General features: G+C 39.6%; 1 protein-coding gene across 3 annotated transcripts in view; it reads right to left on the reverse strand.

Moving 5' to 3' along the window:
- Positions 1-2,373: 2,373 nt before the first annotated feature.
- The window catches only part of LOC311081120 (NACHT, LRR and PYD domains-containing protein 3-like), a 73,406-nt gene continuing 53,688 nt past the window's right edge, over positions 2,374-22,091 (reverse strand). For all 3 annotated transcript variants that reach the window (XM_084111527.1, XM_084111525.1, XM_084111526.1), the window contains 5 exons: positions 14,001-14,159; positions 6,730-6,903; positions 4,375-4,548; positions 4,241-4,287; positions 2,374-3,923 (listed from right to left, as the gene is read on the reverse strand). In XM_084111527.1, the coding sequence (XP_083967653.1) occupies positions 3,400-3,923; positions 4,241-4,287; positions 4,375-4,548; positions 6,730-6,903; positions 14,001-14,159 (1,078 nt within the window). In that variant the 3' untranslated portion in view covers positions 2,374-3,399. The remainder of the gene's footprint in view (positions 3,924-4,240; positions 4,288-4,374; positions 4,549-6,729; positions 6,904-14,000; positions 14,160-22,091) is intronic.

Genomic DNA, 22,091 nt, shown 5'->3' on the forward strand with positions numbered 1-22,091 from the left:
TAGTGGCTAGAAGGAATACAAGAACGGCCGGAAATGAGGCAACATCTCACAATAAAATTAAAATAAATAAAATGACTAATTATCAGATTGTGTTTTATTACTACACCAAACCTAAACCTACCCATACAATACTGTAAATACAGTAATTAAATTACGCAATATTGATGTGCGCATGCCCGGTGGCCATAGCTGTATCCCTTCTAGTCTTTACCACAAAAAACATGGCTTATAACAGGTAGGAACAGGAAGGGATGCAAGAAGAACCGGCAGTGTTCAGGAGATGGCTCCCTCTGGAGGTTGGAGGAATGGATGGTGGATGCAGATGTTACAAGAGGCAAACAAAAATTTTAAAGGTTGTATCAGTGATTTCAGGCCCAAACATAAATGATCACATTCATCTAATCTTTCCTAACGATCCGCTAGCTGCCCGCCCCATAAGCATGCCGTCAAAAAAACACATCTCTGTAGGCAGCCTAGGCTCTGAGATCTGCACACAAAAACAATTGCTTTCACTACCACTCAAAACCAAAATAAATATGGTTCCAACCAATCACCGACAGGGGGTGGGTGTTGTGAGGTTTTCGCATGCAGCCGTGCACGAGCACAAAACCTCACAACACCCACCCCCTGTCGGTGATTGGTTGGAACACTTTATTTTGGTTTTGAGTGGTTTGTGAAACCGATTATTTTTGTGTGCAGATCTCACAGCCTAGGCTGCCTACAGAGACGTGTTTTTTTGACGGCCTGCTTATGGGGCGGGCAGCTAGCGGATCGTTAGGAAAGATTAGATGAATGTGATCATTTATGTTTGGGCCTGAAATCACTGATACAACCTTTAAGTATAAAATACAATAATCACAGTTTCCATCAAAGGTGTAGTCAGCTCTGGTCTTCTTGTCTTCAGCTCTGGGTGCAATGAAGGTTTCAGTATCCAAAGACGCAATCAACTTTTTTTTATACTCCTGTTGTTTACCACAGACATTAGGTAATCTTCTTGATTCACATAAGTTCCCAACATTTCCACAATTCTTCTTCCAATATTATTTCCAAGATCCTTCTCAAGAACTCAGAGGAGCAATGTTCACCTCCTCACAATCCTGAACTCCCACAAACCCGACCAAGATGTCTGAAGTTCATTTAAGGTTCTGGCAGCAGAACCACAGTTCTTTGTGTCCTTGAACACACTTCTTTGTGCTGGCAGTCAGAATTATTTGTTAGTTATGTACGTGTTTACCCATGAGAAGGAGGGGCCCATACATATACAGTCCATAACTAACAAATAACAAGTAATAACTTGGAAGTTTATAAACAGTGGTTAAAAGATGAGGATTTTGGGTGATTATAGATAGTATATTGTATGGGTTATTTTGGTCACTTTTGAATGCACAGTATGTGATGTTGTGTTATTTTAGAATTAGTACCGGAAGGGATACTGCCTCATCTCCTGTGTAAATGCCTCCATTCTTTTTAATAACATTGAGGACTGCAATGGAAATAAGCATTAGCTTTATTATGTTTATTTTATCCTTGACGGTTTTTTAAATTAGTTTTTTGTAAAGTTTTGTTAACTTGTGACTTAATTCAAATCAAAATCAAACAATTACTCTACATCTCTGCCTTTCTCATCTCGGCATTTCTCAAATATAAATAATCCGAATCAGAAAGAGCTTTTTTGATTGTTGCCAAAAATTGGCAAATATGTAGACTGGCTATCACCAGACCAAGGTCAATCTTTTAAGATTTAACATTGGTCTGGAGAGTCTGCTATGTATTTTCTACTGCACAAGAGGCGTGATCAACGGGCATAGTTCAAATGACTCTGTACGCAATTGGATAGTCCTTCAACCAATCAGACCAACGATCCAGGTTACTTTGCAGAGCGACGCGGAAACTCCAGGCAGGAAATGCGTAACCAAATGTGTTGATCAGCGGTTTGCAGAAGCAGCAATGGAATCAAGCGATTTTTGCAGGTTATGAAAAAAAAAAAAACAAGAAAGTTGGTGGTATTTACACCCACTCGAGCGATTTATTTGCTAAAAAGAAGCCAGTGAGCATCGTCGAGAGGTTAAAAGGAATTGGACAGAGCCGTAATGGCTCTGGAATTGGATTTGATTAAACCCACCAATAGCGTGCCAGTTGGATAAGCCAGTTTGTGATTGGTTTCCGCAAATTTGTAAAGGAAGCAGCTGAGATATATGTACAGGTTTCTAGCCTGAGCTCCAGGGTGAAATCAAATCACCAGCAGATCAGGCTGGGTTTACCCAGTCTACCAAATATGTTTACAAACAAACAAACACACAAGGAATTTGTCTTAGTGACAGGAGTTTACGGTGCAGAAGGGAAGTGCAGACATACATATGAATTACACAAAAATGAAATATAACACAAGAAAACTACATTTTAATCATGCACTATAGTACAGTAATATACAGATGTATAATTCTGAGATGTTCCCCTGGTTTCACAGACCAGGCTAAAACCGAGTCCCAGATTAAAATGCATGTTTGAGCTGTTTAACAGAAAGAAACTTGCAATGACATATCTGTCAGTGTCTTTGTTTTGGGTCAAGATGAACACCAATAATGTTTTTTTCTAAGGCACGTTTATAAAAGCTACTTAAATGTCCTAATTGAAATAAGGCCTAATCCTTGTTTAATCTAAACCCCGTTTCTGAAACCAGGCTATCACCTTATCACATATAATGTAGCTAGGGTGTACATGGAATATTATATATAGAGACATAAAGAGTAAATCACATAAAGACTGGGGCAATGACATTATACCACATAAATATGACCTCATTACTTCTAAGCAAGCATTGTTGTTGAAAAAATACTTATTCCTAGCTCAAGAAACATTATTTGAAAGCTTAATCATTTGCCTAAACATTTACTGTATTGTATATGCAAATTCAAGTTAAATATTTTTTACATCCTTCCTAATCTAGGGTTTGGGAGAAGCAACAAATAAATAAGTAAATGATTTGGCTTTCCCTACTAAGCTCCCATCTCAGCTTTTTAGACCACACATTAATGTTTTTGTAACAACAGAAAAAATAGGCAAAATAAAAATAACAAAAGTAAATGGTGCTCAACTCCTTATATCTTCCTCGCAGTTAAAAAAGTCAAACCACAAGTAAGCTTTAAACAATTAGCTTAGCAAAGAGTAGTTACAACTTTTGGGCTTCAGTTCCAGTAAACTTTACCTCCAGTCAAGATTTCACAATCACAATACAATCATACAACATACAGAACACATGAATACATCAACTCAGTCTGGGGCAGAAGGGAGAAAGGCAGCTCAGTTGGAAAAATTAACAAACATATATAAAGTGAGAGTATTTTCTTTCAGTCAGGAATGTGGGATGCCTCTGTTGTTACTCATTGGCTTTTTTGTTACTTACTGACACAGAGACAATGAATCAAAAACAGTAAATCCAGCATAGAGAGACTCAGTGAATGCGTTGTTGAATGTGTGTAAGTGTGTGAGTGTGTGTGTGTTAGAGACACTGTAAAAGGACAGAATGCCAGCTGACACATCCACATATATTCCTACTCTCCGACAGGAGTGTGAAGGGAAACATATGCCAATTGAAATAAGATTGTGCCAGACGGTACATTTGTCATTAAAGCATATCAGACTCCAGGAGTTTTTATTGTATCCAAATTCACAGGTACACCTTCCTCCTTTCCTGTTGATTCCTTTATATGTCACAGCTATAATAACATTTCCACTCCATTCAGCCTCCCAGTAACAGCGTCCAGACAGACTCTCTTTACACAGAACCTGAGGACACCCATCAAATCTCTCTGGATTATCAGAATATGACTGATCATCTTCTACATGTGTTGCCTTTCTGTTCTTCTCAGATAGAATGAGACGAGTGTGTGCTGTGTTTGGATCCAGTGTGAGATCACAGGCATCTGAACATAAAAAGAGAAACATAAAACAATCACAAAAGGTGTGTGTGTGTTCTTTTATACATGGTTTATGAGGACTCAAATGTATATAATGACATGGATATTACAACATAAACATGGTTTATGATAACACTCCCTGTGTCCTTGTATACCAAATGGCTTAAAAATACTAAACAGTGTTTAGGGGTATGGTTAGTGTAGGAGAAGAGAATATACAGTCTGTACAGTATAAAAATCATTATGTCTATAGAGAGTCCCTGTAAACCACATATACAAGTAAGTGTGTGTGTGTGTGTGTGTGTGTGTGTGTGTGGACATACATTTGTGTAGTCCTGCTGTAATCCTCAACTCTCCTCCATGATCCACACTGTAAAACACAAATGTAAAACACACATTCTGCAGATCTGATACATTCATGAAACACACACAAGCATACATAGTAGTGTCAACATACTTAAGTTTGTCTAATGTGCAGCTTGAATTGTTCATTCTATCAGAGAGCAGCTTGACTCCTGAATCTCCTGGGTGATTGTAGCTCAGATCCAGCTCTCTCAGGTGTGAGGGGTTTGAACTCAGAGCTGATGCCAGAGCAGCACAACCTTCCTCTGTCACCATACAGCCAGACAATCTACAGACATACACAACAACAGTCCAATTTGTCAAATAAAAATCACTACTTATCACTGCTTACCTGGGGTGCATTTCCCAAAAGCATTGTTAGCCAACTATGGTCAAAAGTTCCATTGAACTCTATTGGTAACGACGGAACTTGCTACCATAGTTGGCCTTGGCAGTTCACACAGGTTATGTCCCACCCCCAGTGGGTTGCAACAGTATTGCAGGGGGGCAGGAAATTATTATTATTAATAAATATAATTTTGGTAATATATGTAAAACTGTCATAATTAAATATCCTAATTCAATATATAATTAAATAATGATAAATGTTAAACTTTTACTGTGCATTCACTATTCAAACTTGCTGATTTGTTTGTGTTAAAGGGATAGTTCACCCAAAAATGTTTTTTTTTTCTTCCATAATTTACTCATCCTCACAAGAAAGATATATTGAAGAATGTTGGTAACCAGACATTTGATGGACCCCATTGACTTTCATAGTAGCAGAGAAAACACTATGGAAGTAAATGGGGTCCATCAACTGTCTGGTTACCAACATTCTTCAAAGTATCTTTCTTTTGTGTTCAACAGAAGTAAGAAATTCATACAGGTTTGGAACGACATGAGGGTGAGTAAATTATGACAAAATTTTCATTGTTTGGGTGAACTATCCCTTTAAGAATAATTCGTCAATTTACTGACCAAACTTTTGTGACATACAGTAATTGTAGGCTACAATAGATTTAAACATGAATAATGGTTATAAACAGGGTCGTTGAACAGGAAAAATACATCTACAATCTCCTCATTACAAGTAAGAATAAATCTTAAACAATGCCTGATATCGAAAAAGCTAAACTTAAAGCTAAACAGAAATTACAGTAGTGACTAGTTTTCACATGTGTGGGAGTGGAGAACGAGCAGCTATCACAAAAATTAAGCTTGTCCACATTATTTTATTGGAATAAGCTTCATGTCAAACCTGATCTCCATTTGCAACTTTCTTTTCTTCAGCCTGCACTGCATGCAGCACTTAGTAAATGCTAAACAAGTACCTTCACAACCTGGATCGCGAGTTGAAAAAGGTTGGGAACTACTGATCTGGATAGATTTGAAAATGCATATTTTTCTCTATGTTTTGGCCTTCCAGACTAAAATGGTGAAAACAGAGCTTATTGAAAAAACTCTCCCAGGGGGAGGGATGCTGGAGAAAACTTTCTCCAGGGAAAATGCTGTTTTCTGATGTAGTGTGGTCTGCAAAACTGGAGGTATTCAATAACAATGGCACATAATTAGTAATTTGATGTATATTGTTCATATAGGTCAGTGCTTCTCAAACCCTTAGGTGAGATTTTAATCTGTGTTCTTGTTCAGTTAAAAAGGCACTGCTAACAGCATTACTCCAGCATTTGAAGAAGTATGAATAAAATAAAGGCAGTGAAAAAAAAGTTGAAGCTGCAATGTATTCTGTATTTACTCACCAAAGTATATGCCATCATACCTCAAACCTCTCTAACATGCACTATTGGAGCTTCATATTAGTTTAATGACATTGCAGGGTGTTTTGAATGAATGCATTTTGTCAAATGAAGTGAACTAACACCTGTGTATCTTAATCATTGAGACAAGCATGTTAATGACATAAAAAACAAGCAGCCAGATGGACCTTGCAATGCTCAGGCATCTTATATGTGGGTCTTTTACGTGGTGTGCCCGGCTGATGATGGCTGCTCGCTCTCACTTCACAAAGCTGATGAGAGTCTACAGATCATGATCAAATACAGTATTGCTAGTCAAAGGATGTGAGGAAAGGAGCATTAGCACACAGAAACAAAAAAATAAGGCTAATTGCATTAATAATTTTTAATGCATTAAACAACAAATATTAGTCAGAAATAAACACGTTATTTTTGACAGCCCTATTATAAATATCACTTTGTTTATGAAACTAAATTTAGTAATCTGGTGCATGTCTTATCTCTTTTGTATATTTTAAAAATATCTAAAAAATAAGAGTCCAGAGTGCATTTTGATATCTGATGCTTAGTTGCTCAGTTGTAGCTCAACTCAACATGATTCTCAAATCATCAGTCTCCATATACTATGCATGAAAATATACTATATCTGTAAAGTTGACCATTAAGGAAGTTAATGAAACTGACATGTAAGTCCATCTAAATCTGTTAAATACCTCAGTATGTCCAGCTTACAGTGTGAGCTCTCCAGTCCAGCCGAGAGCAACTTCACTCCTAAATCCTGCAGGTCATTGTTACTCAGGTCCAGCTCTCTCAGGTGGGAGTTTGGTGATTGTAGAGCTGAAGACAAACTTTCACAGGACTGACCAGTGATACTGCAGGTGACCAATCTAAGCAAAACAATAAAGCAGTAAGAAACTCCTGTCACAATAACCATTAATGACACATTCTGACTGGCATTTGCAGTGATCACTTCTACCTTAAAGCTGCAGTCTGCAGTTTTTCCTCTTTGTCGCCATCTCTGTTCGAAATCTGCAATTGCAGTTATTCGCGGAATTATCAACTTTACGTGCGTTCTGCCTCGGCATGGCACAGTGCGGATGAATCGAATGTTTTGAGGAGAATGTACGGCTGTCAATCACCGCGCTGGTGGTGTGGATACTGTCATTCGCAATCACAGATTCTACTTTTTGGAAGTATGACCAACATAAGAATTTTCACCGGAAAATGACGTCTGAACAAGTAAGTAACATCCACTTTTGTTCTGACCAACTAAGGGGGAAAAAGCATTGCAGTAAATCGCGCCGATTAAATCTAACGTTTATCATATCACATCAAACCGTGAAATTATACTTTGTTCTCAAATTGTTAATATTAACAACATCAGCATTGCGTGACTACATTTAATGCCCTTCCGATATTTGTCCTTGTTTTCGCATGGGCCCGGTTGCAGTCTCTTTTTTCTCCCAAGTCCGAAGTCTTTCACGTTTTACAACGGGTGAATCTCCAGTTGTCACTCCACCACCAACATCCTCACACTCAATATAGCCTACAAGCTGAGTCACCTTCTTTATGTGTACAGATGTGACGTAATGACGCAAAGACATACTCGAATTTCCTGCGGAAATCCACCAGTACCACTGGAATGAAAAACATTATTACAGGCTTACCATTTTGAATCGAGCTACGGCAAGCAGATAGTTTTGAACACTGGCTGGTTATGTACTTGCTCAAAAAATTATTTTGGATAATTTTTAACCCCAAAAAGCTACGGAGTGCAGCTTTAAAGGAGATCTATAATGTAAAATTCACTTTTACATGGTGTTTGAACTTAAATGTGTGTCCGCAGTGTGTAACCACCGAATAATGGCAAAAATCCACACTTTTTTTTTTTTATAATCCCCATAAATTAGAAACAATGTCTCAAAACCAGCTTCCCAGTTTTTTTGCCTACTGTGATGTTACAGTAGAGCAAGCCCCGCCCACGACCGGAGACGATTTCTATCCTATTAGCATAGATCACGCTCTGAGTGAGCCGCACACAATCCGCCATGTTTATCTCCTTGTTAAAGCAGCTAGTGATATAATGCTTCAGCTACCTAAACATAACTGTTCTATTGTTGCCTGTCATAATGGACGTAAGAGTCTCCACAAATCCCCGGTCTCTGAGCCACTGAGAACACAGCGTATTACCGCATAGTTCTGAATATAAGACGACCCTGACTATAAGTCGACCTTGGCGTGCGTGAATTGCATCACACGCTCCGCCCCGCAGCGCGGGTATAAATACAGAAGTGGATGCAAGCACCAGTTGTCTTTCGCTTCAGAGCCGATCATGTGGGTTTGTTACTCATTTCCAGTCCATTCTGCATTGCTTGACCAAGGTCTGACATAGCTCTGCTGATGTGAATGTTCCAGTGGATAGCAGTTCATGCCTGTTTATGCATGAGACCTCTCCAGTGCTAGGTCAACTCAAGAGTACCTCTCATCATATGTGGAAATTCAGTCACTTATCCTGTTGATATAATGCTGCTCCATAACAGCTGAATATGACCTTCTTGACAGTTTGTCAGTGGCAGACATCCCTTGGTCAGCAGATACCTAAGGGACACCAGATGGCTCAGGCCCTCTCACTTTGCTAATATCCCATTTTGGGACCTAGCACTGGAATCAATCACGGTATTGTCACATCTTTTTTATTTTGGCATAAATTAGTAACATTAATTTAGACATCATTAGCTTGTACTGTAGATAACTGCTTCAAATTTTCTGTAAAGGAACTGTAGTTGAATAACTTGACATTATGAGTAGTATAACTTGCGGTGAGAAAGAGCTTAGTGAAGGTAATGGAGTGGCGGGAAGCTTTGGTTCAAGTAAAGGAGGGTAGTCTGGTGACCACAAGTTCCCCTATGGTCCAGTGCATTAGGGTTGGCAACTTCCTTCAGCAGTGCTAGACTCCTTAGGGCTGCACTATATAGGAGGACTTGCAGCATGCCATTCTAGCCTATCAGTGAGGGGACGAAATGCTGTATCAGTAGCTGAAGCTATGGAATATCTGCCCAAAAGTGACCATCTCTGAAACCTGTATGACACGATGTCAGGTCGTAATGGGTTAAGGTAAATCCTGAGTACTTTTTTAAAAGGGCAAAAGAGTTTGCTCTGGTCCAAACTGTTAGTAAATCTGGCAAATGAGCTTTAACCCTCTGGGGTCTGAGCTGTTTTTGGGGCCCTTGAGATGTTCTGACATGCCCTGACATTTGTGCTTTTTTCAGTTGCTTATAAACATATTAATGGCAAAGGTGTAAATTCACTCTATAAAGCACAAACAGGGCTACAATAATATGTGAGCCACGTGTATGTACATGTTTTCATTTTTGAGAGAATAATGTTTATGCATGGATATTGAAAAAACTAAAAACTAAAATTTCTGAAATAAGGCCACAAAACACATAGTAAATATGTGTCAATAAGACTTTTGACTAATGGATGTCCTCGCCTAGAATTTTTTCTTCAAAATTATGTGAAAATAGTCTTGCTTTATCGTTCACATAAAACCATACATTGATTTAAATTGATGTAAAACAGGTTTTGCTTGGAAAGCCAATATGCGAGGGGGGCGTGAACGAGGAGTGGTTTACACCTGAGAAATACAATGTCCCACCCACTCTGCATAATGATGAGCCATTCACTCAGGTGTGAAACTGACTGAGCCACAATGCAAGGACAAAAGATATATTTAGAAGAAGACTTATATTGACCATTTAAGATTTTGCTTACATCTATATCTTGTAAATATGTTTTGCTATTTTATTAAAAAGGTTACAATTACAACAATAATTACAATTTCAACAATATTTCAAGTGTACTCTTTCTTTGTAAAAAAAAAAATGATTATAGGCCTACATTTTATCTATGTATTCATTAGTTTGAATTTAGTCAACATTGGAACAGCTAACATCTTAGTTGATGACTTATTTTTGACAAAAATAGTAATTTATATATAGAAATTGCTAAACAAAAGCTTATTTGACGTGGCAGTATACTCTACAGTAAAAACTGTACCCAAATCTAGTCAACAAGATGTTGTCTTTCATATTTCGCCTGACTGTGTAACGTTGTTTTCATGAAATATTAGGGCATATTGTTAATTTGCAGTTTAATACGTTGCTTATACAAATAGCCTACATTTTATTTCAACATATTTCAGTCGATTTTTACTCATCTCAGTATAGCAATACAGTTTGCTAAAACATCATTCATTCACACAGTTCAAGCACCTTTTGTTGTGATTGCTAGCCTATATTTACTTTAAATCCAGGAAATTTGTTAATGAAAAAATTATTAAAATTAAGATACAATTGACCCTTCGCTAAGCCACGCCTGAAAACCGCCACTGGCCAATCGTGGCTTAGCAACCGTAACTAGGCGCGGGAGGTCTGGCAAGCTTTCGAGCGAGAGGGAAACATGCCGAAGCGTTGCGCATATGGATTGTGCAAATCTGATACCCGGTATCCTAAAAGTTTGGACGGGGTGGTGGATTTTGTTCCCTTCCCGAAACCTAAAACCCAAGGGGAGAAATGCCGGGCGTCATCTTCATTTATATAGCGCTCTTATCAATGTAGATTGTTCCAAAGCAGCTTTACATTGATAATAGGAAATTAAAAGTAAAGTGTTTTGGCTTTATAGCAGCTCTAGAATAAAGTTATTGTCCAGCTCGTGGATTAAACAGTGTGATTAAAGGCAAGACGGAGGCTCACTGACATAACTTAACGTTACTTAAAAATATATTTCAGCATTTTGTTAATCGACGGCCAAACTAGTAACGTTACCCCCAATCCGATCGCGACTCTCCCGGTGTTAGTTCTAGTAAAAGTAAAAGGTAACGTTAGTTAGTAAAAGCAGGGAACATCACGGGGCTTGCCGGAGATCTCCAAGGAAAAGGTTGGTAACGTTATGCAAAATTAATCAGTTCATAACAGTAGTCACTTATATGACCCACGACGTGTGAGCAGTAACGTTAGCCTGGCGTGCTAAAAATATAAGCGGGAGAATGTTATCATTGCAAAGTGGTCAGGCTAATGTCTTGTGTTTATTCCACAATACTTATGGATAAGCTGTTTGATTTATAAATATTAGAATATTTTCACATTTCACTTACCCTGCTGTGCATGAACAGCTGTTCCTCAATTTGTGTGTTTCCCATTTGAATGGTCAGCGTACAAGGCGGCTACTGCTTGCGCTGGGACCTAACGTTATAGGCTTTAGCTTCAATTTTGATTAAATTATTCTCTAATCGTTTGCATATTATGTCGTGGATATAGCCCTCGAATGCATACTGCAGTCTTGCTCTCTCATATTTTCACCTGTTCGACAAAAATGACTAATTATCTCCTTAGGAATGTCTGAAACCAGTGCATACATACTGTAATAGACGTGCCAGGCGCAAAAGCTTGACAGGCGTAGCAACAGTAACTAAGGAGGGCGGGGCTTAGCGAAGGGTCAATTGATACAAAACGAAATTCGTTTTAAAGAAAGGATTTGTACTTTCTGTTTTGAGGTCTCTGTGAAAGTTTGAAAGTCTTGTAGTGCTTTTTTTTAGAGCGCTCGCGTCCATAATGGAGAACTGTCACGTAATATTGTTTTTTGCCAGCTGTGGTAAACAGCGCGCATCTATGCCGTTCATTCATTCATAAACAGAAACCCGAGAAGGAAAAACTTACTAGTATTCCTCAGCTCGTATTCCTCATTATTCCTCACAGCGCTGCGAGACGTTGTAAACAAGTAATGTTCTGAATAAACTTGTGTTTTGGTTTTCTCGAGCTGATGGGGGCGTTCACAGGATTGCGCGGATTACCTCAGCCATTTGCGTTTGAATAGCGTGCGCTCTCCGTGGGCGGAGTCACATTACATTTGAATTAGCTCTAATGAGGTCGACTGGAATCGCTCTCTTTTAATACAGATTTCACAAGATGAGAATATTTGTTTTTTATATAAATTACTTCATTTAAAAGAAGATAATTCAAGCTTCATGCCTGTGTGTCTGTATGCCTGTTTGACTGAGTATTCACTGAGTTATTGCTCATTTTCGGACGCGTTTCAGAATGGACTTTACTGGCAGAGAGAAGGCAGAACTCGCTTCGTGTTTATTTTTCTTTATTTGGCAAAAAGCACAACACTTTGTTTTTATTGTGAGTATACACAAAAATAATACACATTTAACAGAATCGATTGATGTATGAAACTTGTTTTGTAAAATCAAAGTCAAAAGAGTATTTGGGGTCTCAATTCAACTCATAAGGAAAAAAGCGAACAGATCACGCCGGCGTGATCTCCGACCTCTGAGGGTTAAAGGGGCATTCCACCCATTTGAACATTGTTTTTTATTTAAAGTGGGTCATATATGTAGTCGAAATGTAAAATAAATTTTGAATTTGGTGCCTTCGTGACCGAGGAAAGACAATGCACCACATTGCACAGTTCCGCAAGCCACTCCCACTAATCCAGAAAGCGCATATCTGCCTATAAGAGAAATCACTCTTCCGTCTACAAGGCTACCTACCACCAGAGCTTGAAATTCATTTTACACAAAATGTCTAGTTAGTTGGCGAACTCATTAGTGCATTACTCCTCGTTTGTATTTCTTTCGAAAAGGTGAATTATTGCATGCTACCTGGATGTTCAGTCAGAACATATGCGGTGCGAAACTAGGATAGTTCACAACACAAACGTCCGTGTCCTCGTCTGATTCAGAGATTTCGTCCAGGAGAAATTGTCATCGTTTAAATTCTTTGCCGCAGACGGACTCTATCTCTGTGTTCGTAGCGGTTCGTAGTTGCATAGTGAGATCACCGGCGCCACCAGTCCGCCCTAACTCGAGCCAGTCTGGGCTCCTCGTCCGCGGCAGGCAGGTCTTCTGCCTCGGCTGCTCTTCGCTATAATGCGGCTTGTAAAGGTAGCCACAAACACCTGATTCAAGCATCAGACTTCCGAAATCCTCTTCTTCTATATCATATTGAGTACTCTCCTCCGCTATTGTCATAACTTTACATCTGTCTCCACAGCGCCTGTTAGCTTAGCTTCAAACAAGATGGAGGATATTGCTTTCAGTTTCAGAGAGTAAAGTCCCACCCACTGATCTGTAATAGGTCTGTAGCGTGAGCGGTTCCCGCCCCCTGGGAAAGATGAGGAACGAGTGTCTGTAGTCTCAACAGAAATCCCCCCCTCTTACACTTCCTCCTACAATGACACAAAATGACGATTTTTGCGTCATTGTAGGAGGAAGTGTAAGAGGTAAATAACGGATTTCTCCCGTCTCAGGGGAAAATGAGAGAGTGTTGCACGACCATTCAATAGTATGACTGGGTTTCTAACAATGCAAAGCTTAATGCAAATGGGTGGAGTGTCCCTTTAAGAGATTTTTTTTCCCTTCCAATTGCCTTACATGGGAATAATTTATTTAGTTTGGAATGCAGTTTATATTCAATATGCAAAAATCACTGAAGAACAGGTGGCCACACATGTACATGGCACATGTAAACAAGCACAGAAGATGTGGGGGAACATACAAAAGTGTGAACTCACCAACTGATCAGAAAAAAAATCCAACATTTTGTGTGGTGCTTGTAGTGCGTTTCTTTTTTCTTCTTTTTTCTACTAGGCAGTTTTATGTTGAAAATTACTTGCCTGCATACAACTGTATTATGTACATATATTAAAGCATATATACATAATATATACATGTATTATTTTACTAGATTTTGTGTGTACCCATTCAATTATATTATTTTTTATATTTAATTGCAGCAGTAGGTTTTTTGGGCAGAGTGTGATGCAAATTATATGTTATTAATAGCATTTCAGTTTGCTGCTTCTTCCTGTGCTGCAACCATGGGTGTGACAATTATTTTTTTAACTGAATTTGGTTTTTTTACTCACAAGCTATTGTTTGTTAAAATCTCCCATTTAGAACTAAATGTGAAAGACAAACCTCAGTATGTTCAGTTGACAACTCTTCAGTCCAACAGAGAGCTGCTTCAGTCCTGAATCCTGCAGGCAATTGTCACTGAGGTCCAGCTCTCTCAGATGTGACTGTAGAGCTGAAGACAAACTTTCACAGCACTCACCAGTCAATCTACAACCTGTCAATCTGGAGAAAAACAAATTAATCAGAAATTATAACATGTGAGTACACAATTACAAAATCTGATACTAAATCTGTATTAACAAAAATCACCTTTTCGGATTGGATATTAAAATACTTTAGTATATAAATGTTTTGTTAAGATAAGGACTATAGATAACCAACAGATATGTACAGTAATTTAAAATAGAAATAAATGATAATTATAAGATGTCATTTTTTAACTATCACATAAAGAGGTAAATCAAAAAACACTTTATGACAGGCTGTTAAACTCGGCTCCTGGAGGGGCACTGTCCTGCACTGTCTTTAGCCTCAACCAGCTCCAACACACCTGCCTCGAAGTTTATAGCACTTCACACTTCAGTCGTGTTTAATTAGGGTTGAAGCTACACTCTGCAGGACAGTGGCCCTCCAGGAATTAGTGATAGGAAGAACAAGATTTAAAATATTTCAACTAAGTAAATAAAAGGGTGGGTTAGGTCTCCCCTGCCTGGGACAAAGAAAACATGTGGCTTGGAAGATGCATCGAGAATATTAAGATGGAGTCCTTTTGGTTCAGATTTTGTCCAAAACAAAGTAGATGGTAGATTCCAAATTTGGGTTGTTTTAGTAAAGGTAAAATCCAAAGAATCATTAAAAGGTAAAATATGGGCTTAATCAAAATTATTTTTATAGATACCTTCAAGTAAGATATATTGATTGTAATATCAGACCCGTATTCGAAATTGTAGAGACAGGAATATTAAAGGTGTTCTTGGTAGTAAGCAAGGCTCAATAATGTAATAAGATCATTTAAAAAATGATATGATAGATTTCTCCAAATATTGCCTGATAAATACATTATATTTTAAAGACAAATGGAGGGTGGAGGGAAAAATTAATATCTAAGATGATGATTGGGGGAAATTTGTAAGACACAATGGAAATCTACAAACTCAGCCACATGGAGAAAATTCTGTTGGAAGAATGTTATTAGGTTTTTATTACACCAACACAGAAAAGATACAGAGGGAAGGGTGCTAGCTGTTGGAGGTTATGTGGTGAAAGGGAAGCTAATCACTATCATATTTTTTTGGGAGTGTCAGAAATTAACCCAGCTTTGGCAAGGGATCAAAGGGAATTTAGAAGCCGTTTTCGAGGTGGTCGTCATCATCATCATCATCTTCTTCCGCTTATACAGGGCCGGGTCGCGGGCAGCAGTCTAAGCAGAAACGCCTAGACTTCCCTCTCCCAAGACACTTCCTCCAGCTCTTCCGGAGGAATACCAGAGGCGTTCCCAGGCCAGCCGGGAGACATAATCCTCCCAGCGTGTCCTAGGTCTTCCACAGGGTCTCCTCCCGGTGGGATGTGCCCTGGAACGTTGTTGTGTTTGGAGCTCCGTCGAATTAATTCAGAAACCTTGATTTTCTTCTTTACACTCTTTTACAAACGAACATTTTTCATTTTATAGCGTCTGAACATATCTGGAATACTATTCTCTTTAAAAAACAATCGGATCGCTTTGATATCACTACTTATATCCAACCTTCCGAACTTCCGCTACTAGCCTTAGCCCGCTAGCATTGCACGCGTGGTCGCGCCTATCGATCGTCTTATTTACACCCGTATCACTGAAAGCTATAATTCGCCATTATAGCGCATCTGCTATAATGGCGAATACAACGGATGTGTGTCTAACGTTACCTTTGAGTGCAGGTGAGGACACCTTCGAGCTACATGCTGTGCAGTTAGAGCTTGAGTCGGTGGAGAAGCAGATCCGCGACCTACTAGAGAGACAGGCCGAGCTGCGAGATCGGTGATCCACGCTTGAAACATCACGCGCCGATGTTCACAAGTCAGTGGTTAGTAACCTTTTGACTCCGACCTCGTCTACTCCGTGTGTTTCTCTGCACAGGACCCGAGCAGCCAGGACGCGATCATCCCTGGTTTCGTTCACTCCGGCACCGACACAACACCACGGACCCTGGGTGATTCCACAGCGGAAGACGCGAGCCAGGACCAGAGCTAGGACCTCTCCGCCCCTCCCGGCCTTCGAGATCTCCACCCGGAACCGCTTCTCCCCTCTATGCGAGACGGAACGCGACGCTGTGATCATCGGCGATTCCATTGTCCGGCATGTCCACGCTTCCTCAGGTAAAGGTAAGGTGCGCACTCACTGCTTTCCTGGTGCTCGTGTTCTTGATGTCGCTGCGCAGGTCCCCGAGATCCTGAACAGTGACAAGCGCGTCGGAGCTGTCGTGCTGCACGCGGGAACGAACGACATCAGGCTACGGCAGACTGAGGTTCTGAAGAAGGACTACAGGAGCCAGATCGAGACGGTATGCAGCACATCGCCTGAAACAACGATCATCGTGTCTGGACCGCTTCCCACGTACCGACTAGGACAAGAAAGGTTCAGTAGATTATTTGCTCTAAATGAATGGTTAATGTCATGGTGTAATGAACAGAGACTGCTCTTTGTAAATAATTGGAATCTGTTCTGGGAGCGACCTAGGCTCTTCCGTGCTGATGGCCTTCACCCCAGCAGAATCGGAGCGGCTCTTCTGTCAGACAACATCTCCAAGACGTTACACACCATATGACTAGTAAGTCAAAGTCCAAATCACACTCTTTGCTGTCCAAACTTAATTGATATAAGTACCAGTGTAGAACATTATATTGAAATTGTGTCTATTCCTCGTTTAGTGAGGTCAAACATTAAATCTACTGTAGGATCCAGGAAAAATCTAATTGTGATTAAACCAGAAAATCTCAATAGTAGTGAACAAAAACAATTTATAAAGCTAGGTCTTCTTAACATTAGATCGCTCACACCTAAGGCGGTTATTGTAAATGAAATGGTCACAGATAATAGTTTCGATGTATTTTGCCTTACTGAAACCTGGCTTAAACCTAATGATTATTTCGGTCTTAATGAGTCTACTCCTCCGGGATACTGCTATAAACATGAGCCCCGTCTGATTGGTCGTGGCGGCGGTGTTGCAACAATCTATAGAGATATTCTTAATGTTACTCAGAAAACAGGTCGCAGGTTTAATTCGTTTGAAGTAATTGTACTAAATGTTACTCTCTTAGATGTAAGAAAGAAATCCCTATTATCTCTAGCCTTGGCTACCGTATATAGACCGCCTGGGCCTTACGCTGATTTCCTAAAAGAGTTTGCAGACTTTCTCTCAGATCTATTGGTCAATGTCGATAAAGCATTAATTGTTGGAGATTTTAACATACACGTCGATAACACAAATTATGCATTAGGGGCTGCGTTTACAGATTTATTAAACTCCTTTGGGGTCAAGCAAAACGTCATTGGTCCCACTCACCGTCTTAATCATACGCTAGATTTAATTATATCACATGGAACCAATCCAACCGATATAGATATTATACCGCAAAGTGATGAAGTCACTGATCATTACATGGTCACTTGCATACTACGTACTGCTGAAATTTGCCAGGTTGCGCCACGTTTTCGACCAGGCAGAACAATCGTTCCAACTACTATAGATAGATTCCCAAATAGCTTACCTGATCTAACTCAGCTGATTAGTGAACCCAAACAAACAGATGAACTAGAGGAAATGACTAGCACTATGAGCACCATTTTCTCTAGTACATTAAACATTGTTGCACCAATTAGATTAAAAAAGGTTAGAGAGAAAACTAAAGCACCATGGTATAACAATACTACGCATATTATCAAGAGAGAAACTCATAATTTAGAGCGTAAATGGAAACAAACTAATTTAGAGGTCTTTAAAATCGCGTGGAAAGACAGTATGTCACGTTATAAAAAGGCCCTAAAAGCAGCCAGGGCTGAGCATCTCCGCAAACTAATAGAAAATAACCAAAATAATCCAAGGTTTTTATTTAACACCGTGGCTAGACTAACAAATAAACAGACGTCACCCGAACAAAATATTCAGTTACAGTTTAGCAGTAATGATTTCATGAACTTCTTCACTGAGAAAATAGAAAGAATCAGAAACACAATTGTAAATGTACAATCTTTAATGGTGTCTTATGATTCAGCCTCAATTATCACCCCTCAAGAAAAACTACAGCGCTTTACAACTATAGGACAGGAGGAGCTAAATAAACTTATCATTGCATCTAAACCAACAACATGTTTATTAGATCCAATACCAACTAAACTACTGAAAGAAGTGTTACCTGTAGTGAAAGAGCCTCTTCTCAATATTATTAACTCGTCTTTATCTTTAGGTCATGTTCCAAGAATATTCAAGTTGGCAGTTATAAAACCTCTTATTAAGAAACCACAATTAGATCATAATAATCTAGCAAATTACAGACCCATTTCAAATTTACCATTTATGTCTAAAATACTAGAAAAAGTTGTGTCCGCTCAATTGTGCTCTTTCTTGCAAGAAAATGACATCTATGAAAAGTTTCAGTCTGGATTCAGGCCGCATCATAGCACAGAAACTGCGCTCATTAAAATTACAAATGATTTACTTCTAGCTTCTGACCAAGGCTGTATCTCAATACTAGTTTTACTCGATCTTAGTGCTGCGTTCGATACTATAGATCACACGATACTCTTAGATCGACTACAAAACTACACTGGTGTTCATGGACAGGCATTAAGCTGGTTTAGATTGTACTTATCAGACCGCTACCATTTTGTCTGTTTAAATGGGGAAAAATCGAAGATAACGTCAGTAAACTATGGAGTGCCGCAGGGATCTGTGTTAGGCCCTCTATTATTCTCAATATATATGCTGCCACTTGGCAATATTATAAGAAAACATGGAATTAATTTCCACTGTTATGCTGATGACACTCAATTATATATTTCATCACGACCAGATGAAAACAATAAATTATCTAAATTGACAGAGTGTGTTAAAGATATAAAATACTGGATGACGTGTAATTTTCTGCTATTAAATTCAGATAAAACGGAGGTATTACTTATTGGTCAAAAAAACTGCCCACAAAACATCAAGCGTAGCGTTAGTTCTGGCAGGTCACGTTAGTCAAGCTCGCATCAGCTGATCCACATCTACCTATAGGAATACGACACTTATCACCGTATACATATATAAGCTCCTTCAGTATTATCAGCAGCTATCGCGTTTCTCAGGAGCTAATTAAATGGCGAAATTCGTCAGGCAAACAACATCATCTCACAAGGAATCGTGCAATCGGGAATTTAGCAAGAGGAATTCATTCCCCACAAGGATTCGCCTCAGATTCATCTTAAACTTGAACACGAGATTTGCCGCATTGATCATAGGCCTAAGTTGCCTGATTTGGAAGTGACCTCAGTCTGCATTTCTGCTCGCATCGCTGCATTATTGACACAGGACTCGACGTGATTCATTCTCCATTCATCTCTGAAAGTTTTCACAAAGCTAAGTTACTTTTTAATACTCATTGTTAAAATCTATCAGGGTTTTGGCAACATGCTTGTTGCTAATGCTATACGTGTGGCTTGGGCTATTCTAACTTAGTCGTTTTCATTAAAATGCTCTTGCTAGGCTTATGCGATCATATGGCTATGTGCGTTACTACTATGTGTTGTCATTGGCAACTGATCACGTTGCACACGCTGTGCTTTTAGCGCTATGCAGCGCAGATTCAAGCAGCTGTTTGATATGAATAAACAATTCATGGTGCAAATGGAAATATTCTGCTGTGGCACAGCTTTAAAAGACACCGTAAACAGTCACAATTCAGTTGAGTCACTTCGGACACACTTGGTCTATCTAGTTCTCGGAAACACGTCGTTCTTAAAGCTACAGTGTATTGTATTTTACAGTGCTTTCATTTTACTGCATTGTTTTTTTTGTTTTTTTTTAAGGGCTTGCATCTTTATAGGCTGAAATTCAACATGATGGTATATTTAAGTTGTGTATAGCCTATGTAAAAGAAGAGCAAAAAAAACAAAGTTAGTTGCTATTGAAACATAGTTCTTTTATTTAAGGTTTTTTAGCCCAGTTGTTATTTGGAACATGGCTTTGTTTTAGGCTTATACCTGGTGTCATTGTCACATGCTGTGCTAAATTTTTCAGGCATCAGTAATATGCTGTCATTTCAGCAACTTTGCTATCAGTACTGTATGGTGGTTACTAGATCAATGTTATCGAATATGTGTTTGTTACTTCGGCTTGTGCATACTGTCCTCAGCAACATAATCAAGCGTTGTTTGTGCTATCTGGTTGCATTGGAAAAATGCCTGTGCTTTGATTATTGATTATTCTGATAATTAATCAGATGATTGCAACGTAATGTGTTAGTTACCACATGCTTGTGGCTAAAGCTATCTAGATATCAGTAACATACTTGTGCTTTAATTCACAGTACATTCACCGCAGAGGTCTGGTATTCAACAACACTAACAACATCGTAGTTTGATGGTCCTGTGAAGGAGTGTGGAATCATGGGAGTCGTCATCTTCACCTCCACAGCCGAAGGAATCCGTAGGACGGGAGCAGTAATCATATTCATTAATGAGGAAGCACACAATGGGCCCTATCTTGCACCCAGCGCAATTGACTTTGTACAGCGACGCATGTATCATTCCTATTTTGCACCCGCGCAAAGCGCGTTTTTCCCTCCACAGAAGCACGTCGCTAAACTAGGGAATGAACTTGTGCTCATTGGGCGGTTCAGCGCAAAAAAGGAGGTGTGTTCCGGCGCAAACGTTCCTTCATGCTATTTTGCAGGTTTAGAAAACAATTGCGCCACTAACCAGGAAAAAATAGTTTATAGTCAGTGGCGCGTTGCGCATGTTATTCATATGCTATTTTAAGGGCGCATGCTTGGCCATAATCAATGAAGCGTGTGCACAACGCGCATACACTTTGATTCTCTCATCTACACAGAAGCAGCTGTTTTCATTTTTGCAAATCATACATTATTACGACAGATAGATAGATAGATAGATAGATAGATAGATAGACAATTTATTATAAAAGCATACATCTAGCTTACACATTTACCCAAATTATCATACGCCTTTTTAACCGAAGTTAATTTGGGTGGGTTTCTCCATCCCCAACCTCCCTGACAAGAGCGTTGCTCTCCTCGGCTGTGAACCGCTCCTGGCGCGCGCCTGGCAAATCCGCCGTTATAATAGGAATCCGCTTTAGAACAAACGCGCCTGCTCTTAAAGGGAATGTGAGATGACGCTCTGATTGGTTTATTTCACGTTACGCCCAAACCACACCTATGAATAATGAAGCTGCTTCAGACCAACCCATTTTAGATTTGCGCCTGGCGCAAGAGTCATTTATCCCGCCGGGAAACTAGCAACAGCGCCAAGACCCGCCCACAAAGTTACTTGCGCTTTGCGCTTTGACACTTGCGTTTCAGATCGTTAAAATAGGGCCCTGTATGTCATTGCTTAGCTGTGCAGTGCACACTGCATCTGACTCCGAGCTAGAGGATGTATGCTTCTCCGACTGGACTACACTAGTTTTAATACTAGTCCTATGGTTATACAAACATGCTAGTTGTATTAGTTTGTTGCCACTAGTCGGAGCTATTGCTGTAGGGTGTATGCTTCCCCTGCCAAACTACACTAGTTTATAGGGGTGTGACGAGATTAAAACGCGACGAGATTTCTCGTCGAGGTGAAACTTTGTCTCGTGAGTTGTTGTGATGTCAGCGTGATGGAGAAATTAGTATTGAAGATGCCCCTGCCACTTTTAAATCATTTGTGTGCCGGGCCAATCACACACACTCCGCGCGCACACACACACACACACTCACTGTCCCTCGCTCACTCACTCACTCGCGCGCACACACGCACACTCACTGTTGCTCGCACTCAGGGTTGCCAGATTGGGCGGTTTACCGCCCAATTGGGCGGTTTTGCAATCTATTTTGCGGGCAAAAATGGGTTTGGGCGGGTGGATAAAAATTGGGCTGGTTTCGGATCAGTTCGGCGGGTTTTTATTGCCGAAACAC

The sequence above is a fragment of the Abramis brama genome (assembly GCF_963993115.1).
Source record: "Abramis brama genome assembly, chromosome: 4".
NCBI classification, from domain to species: Eukaryota; Metazoa; Chordata; class Actinopteri; order Cypriniformes; family Leuciscidae; genus Abramis; species Abramis brama.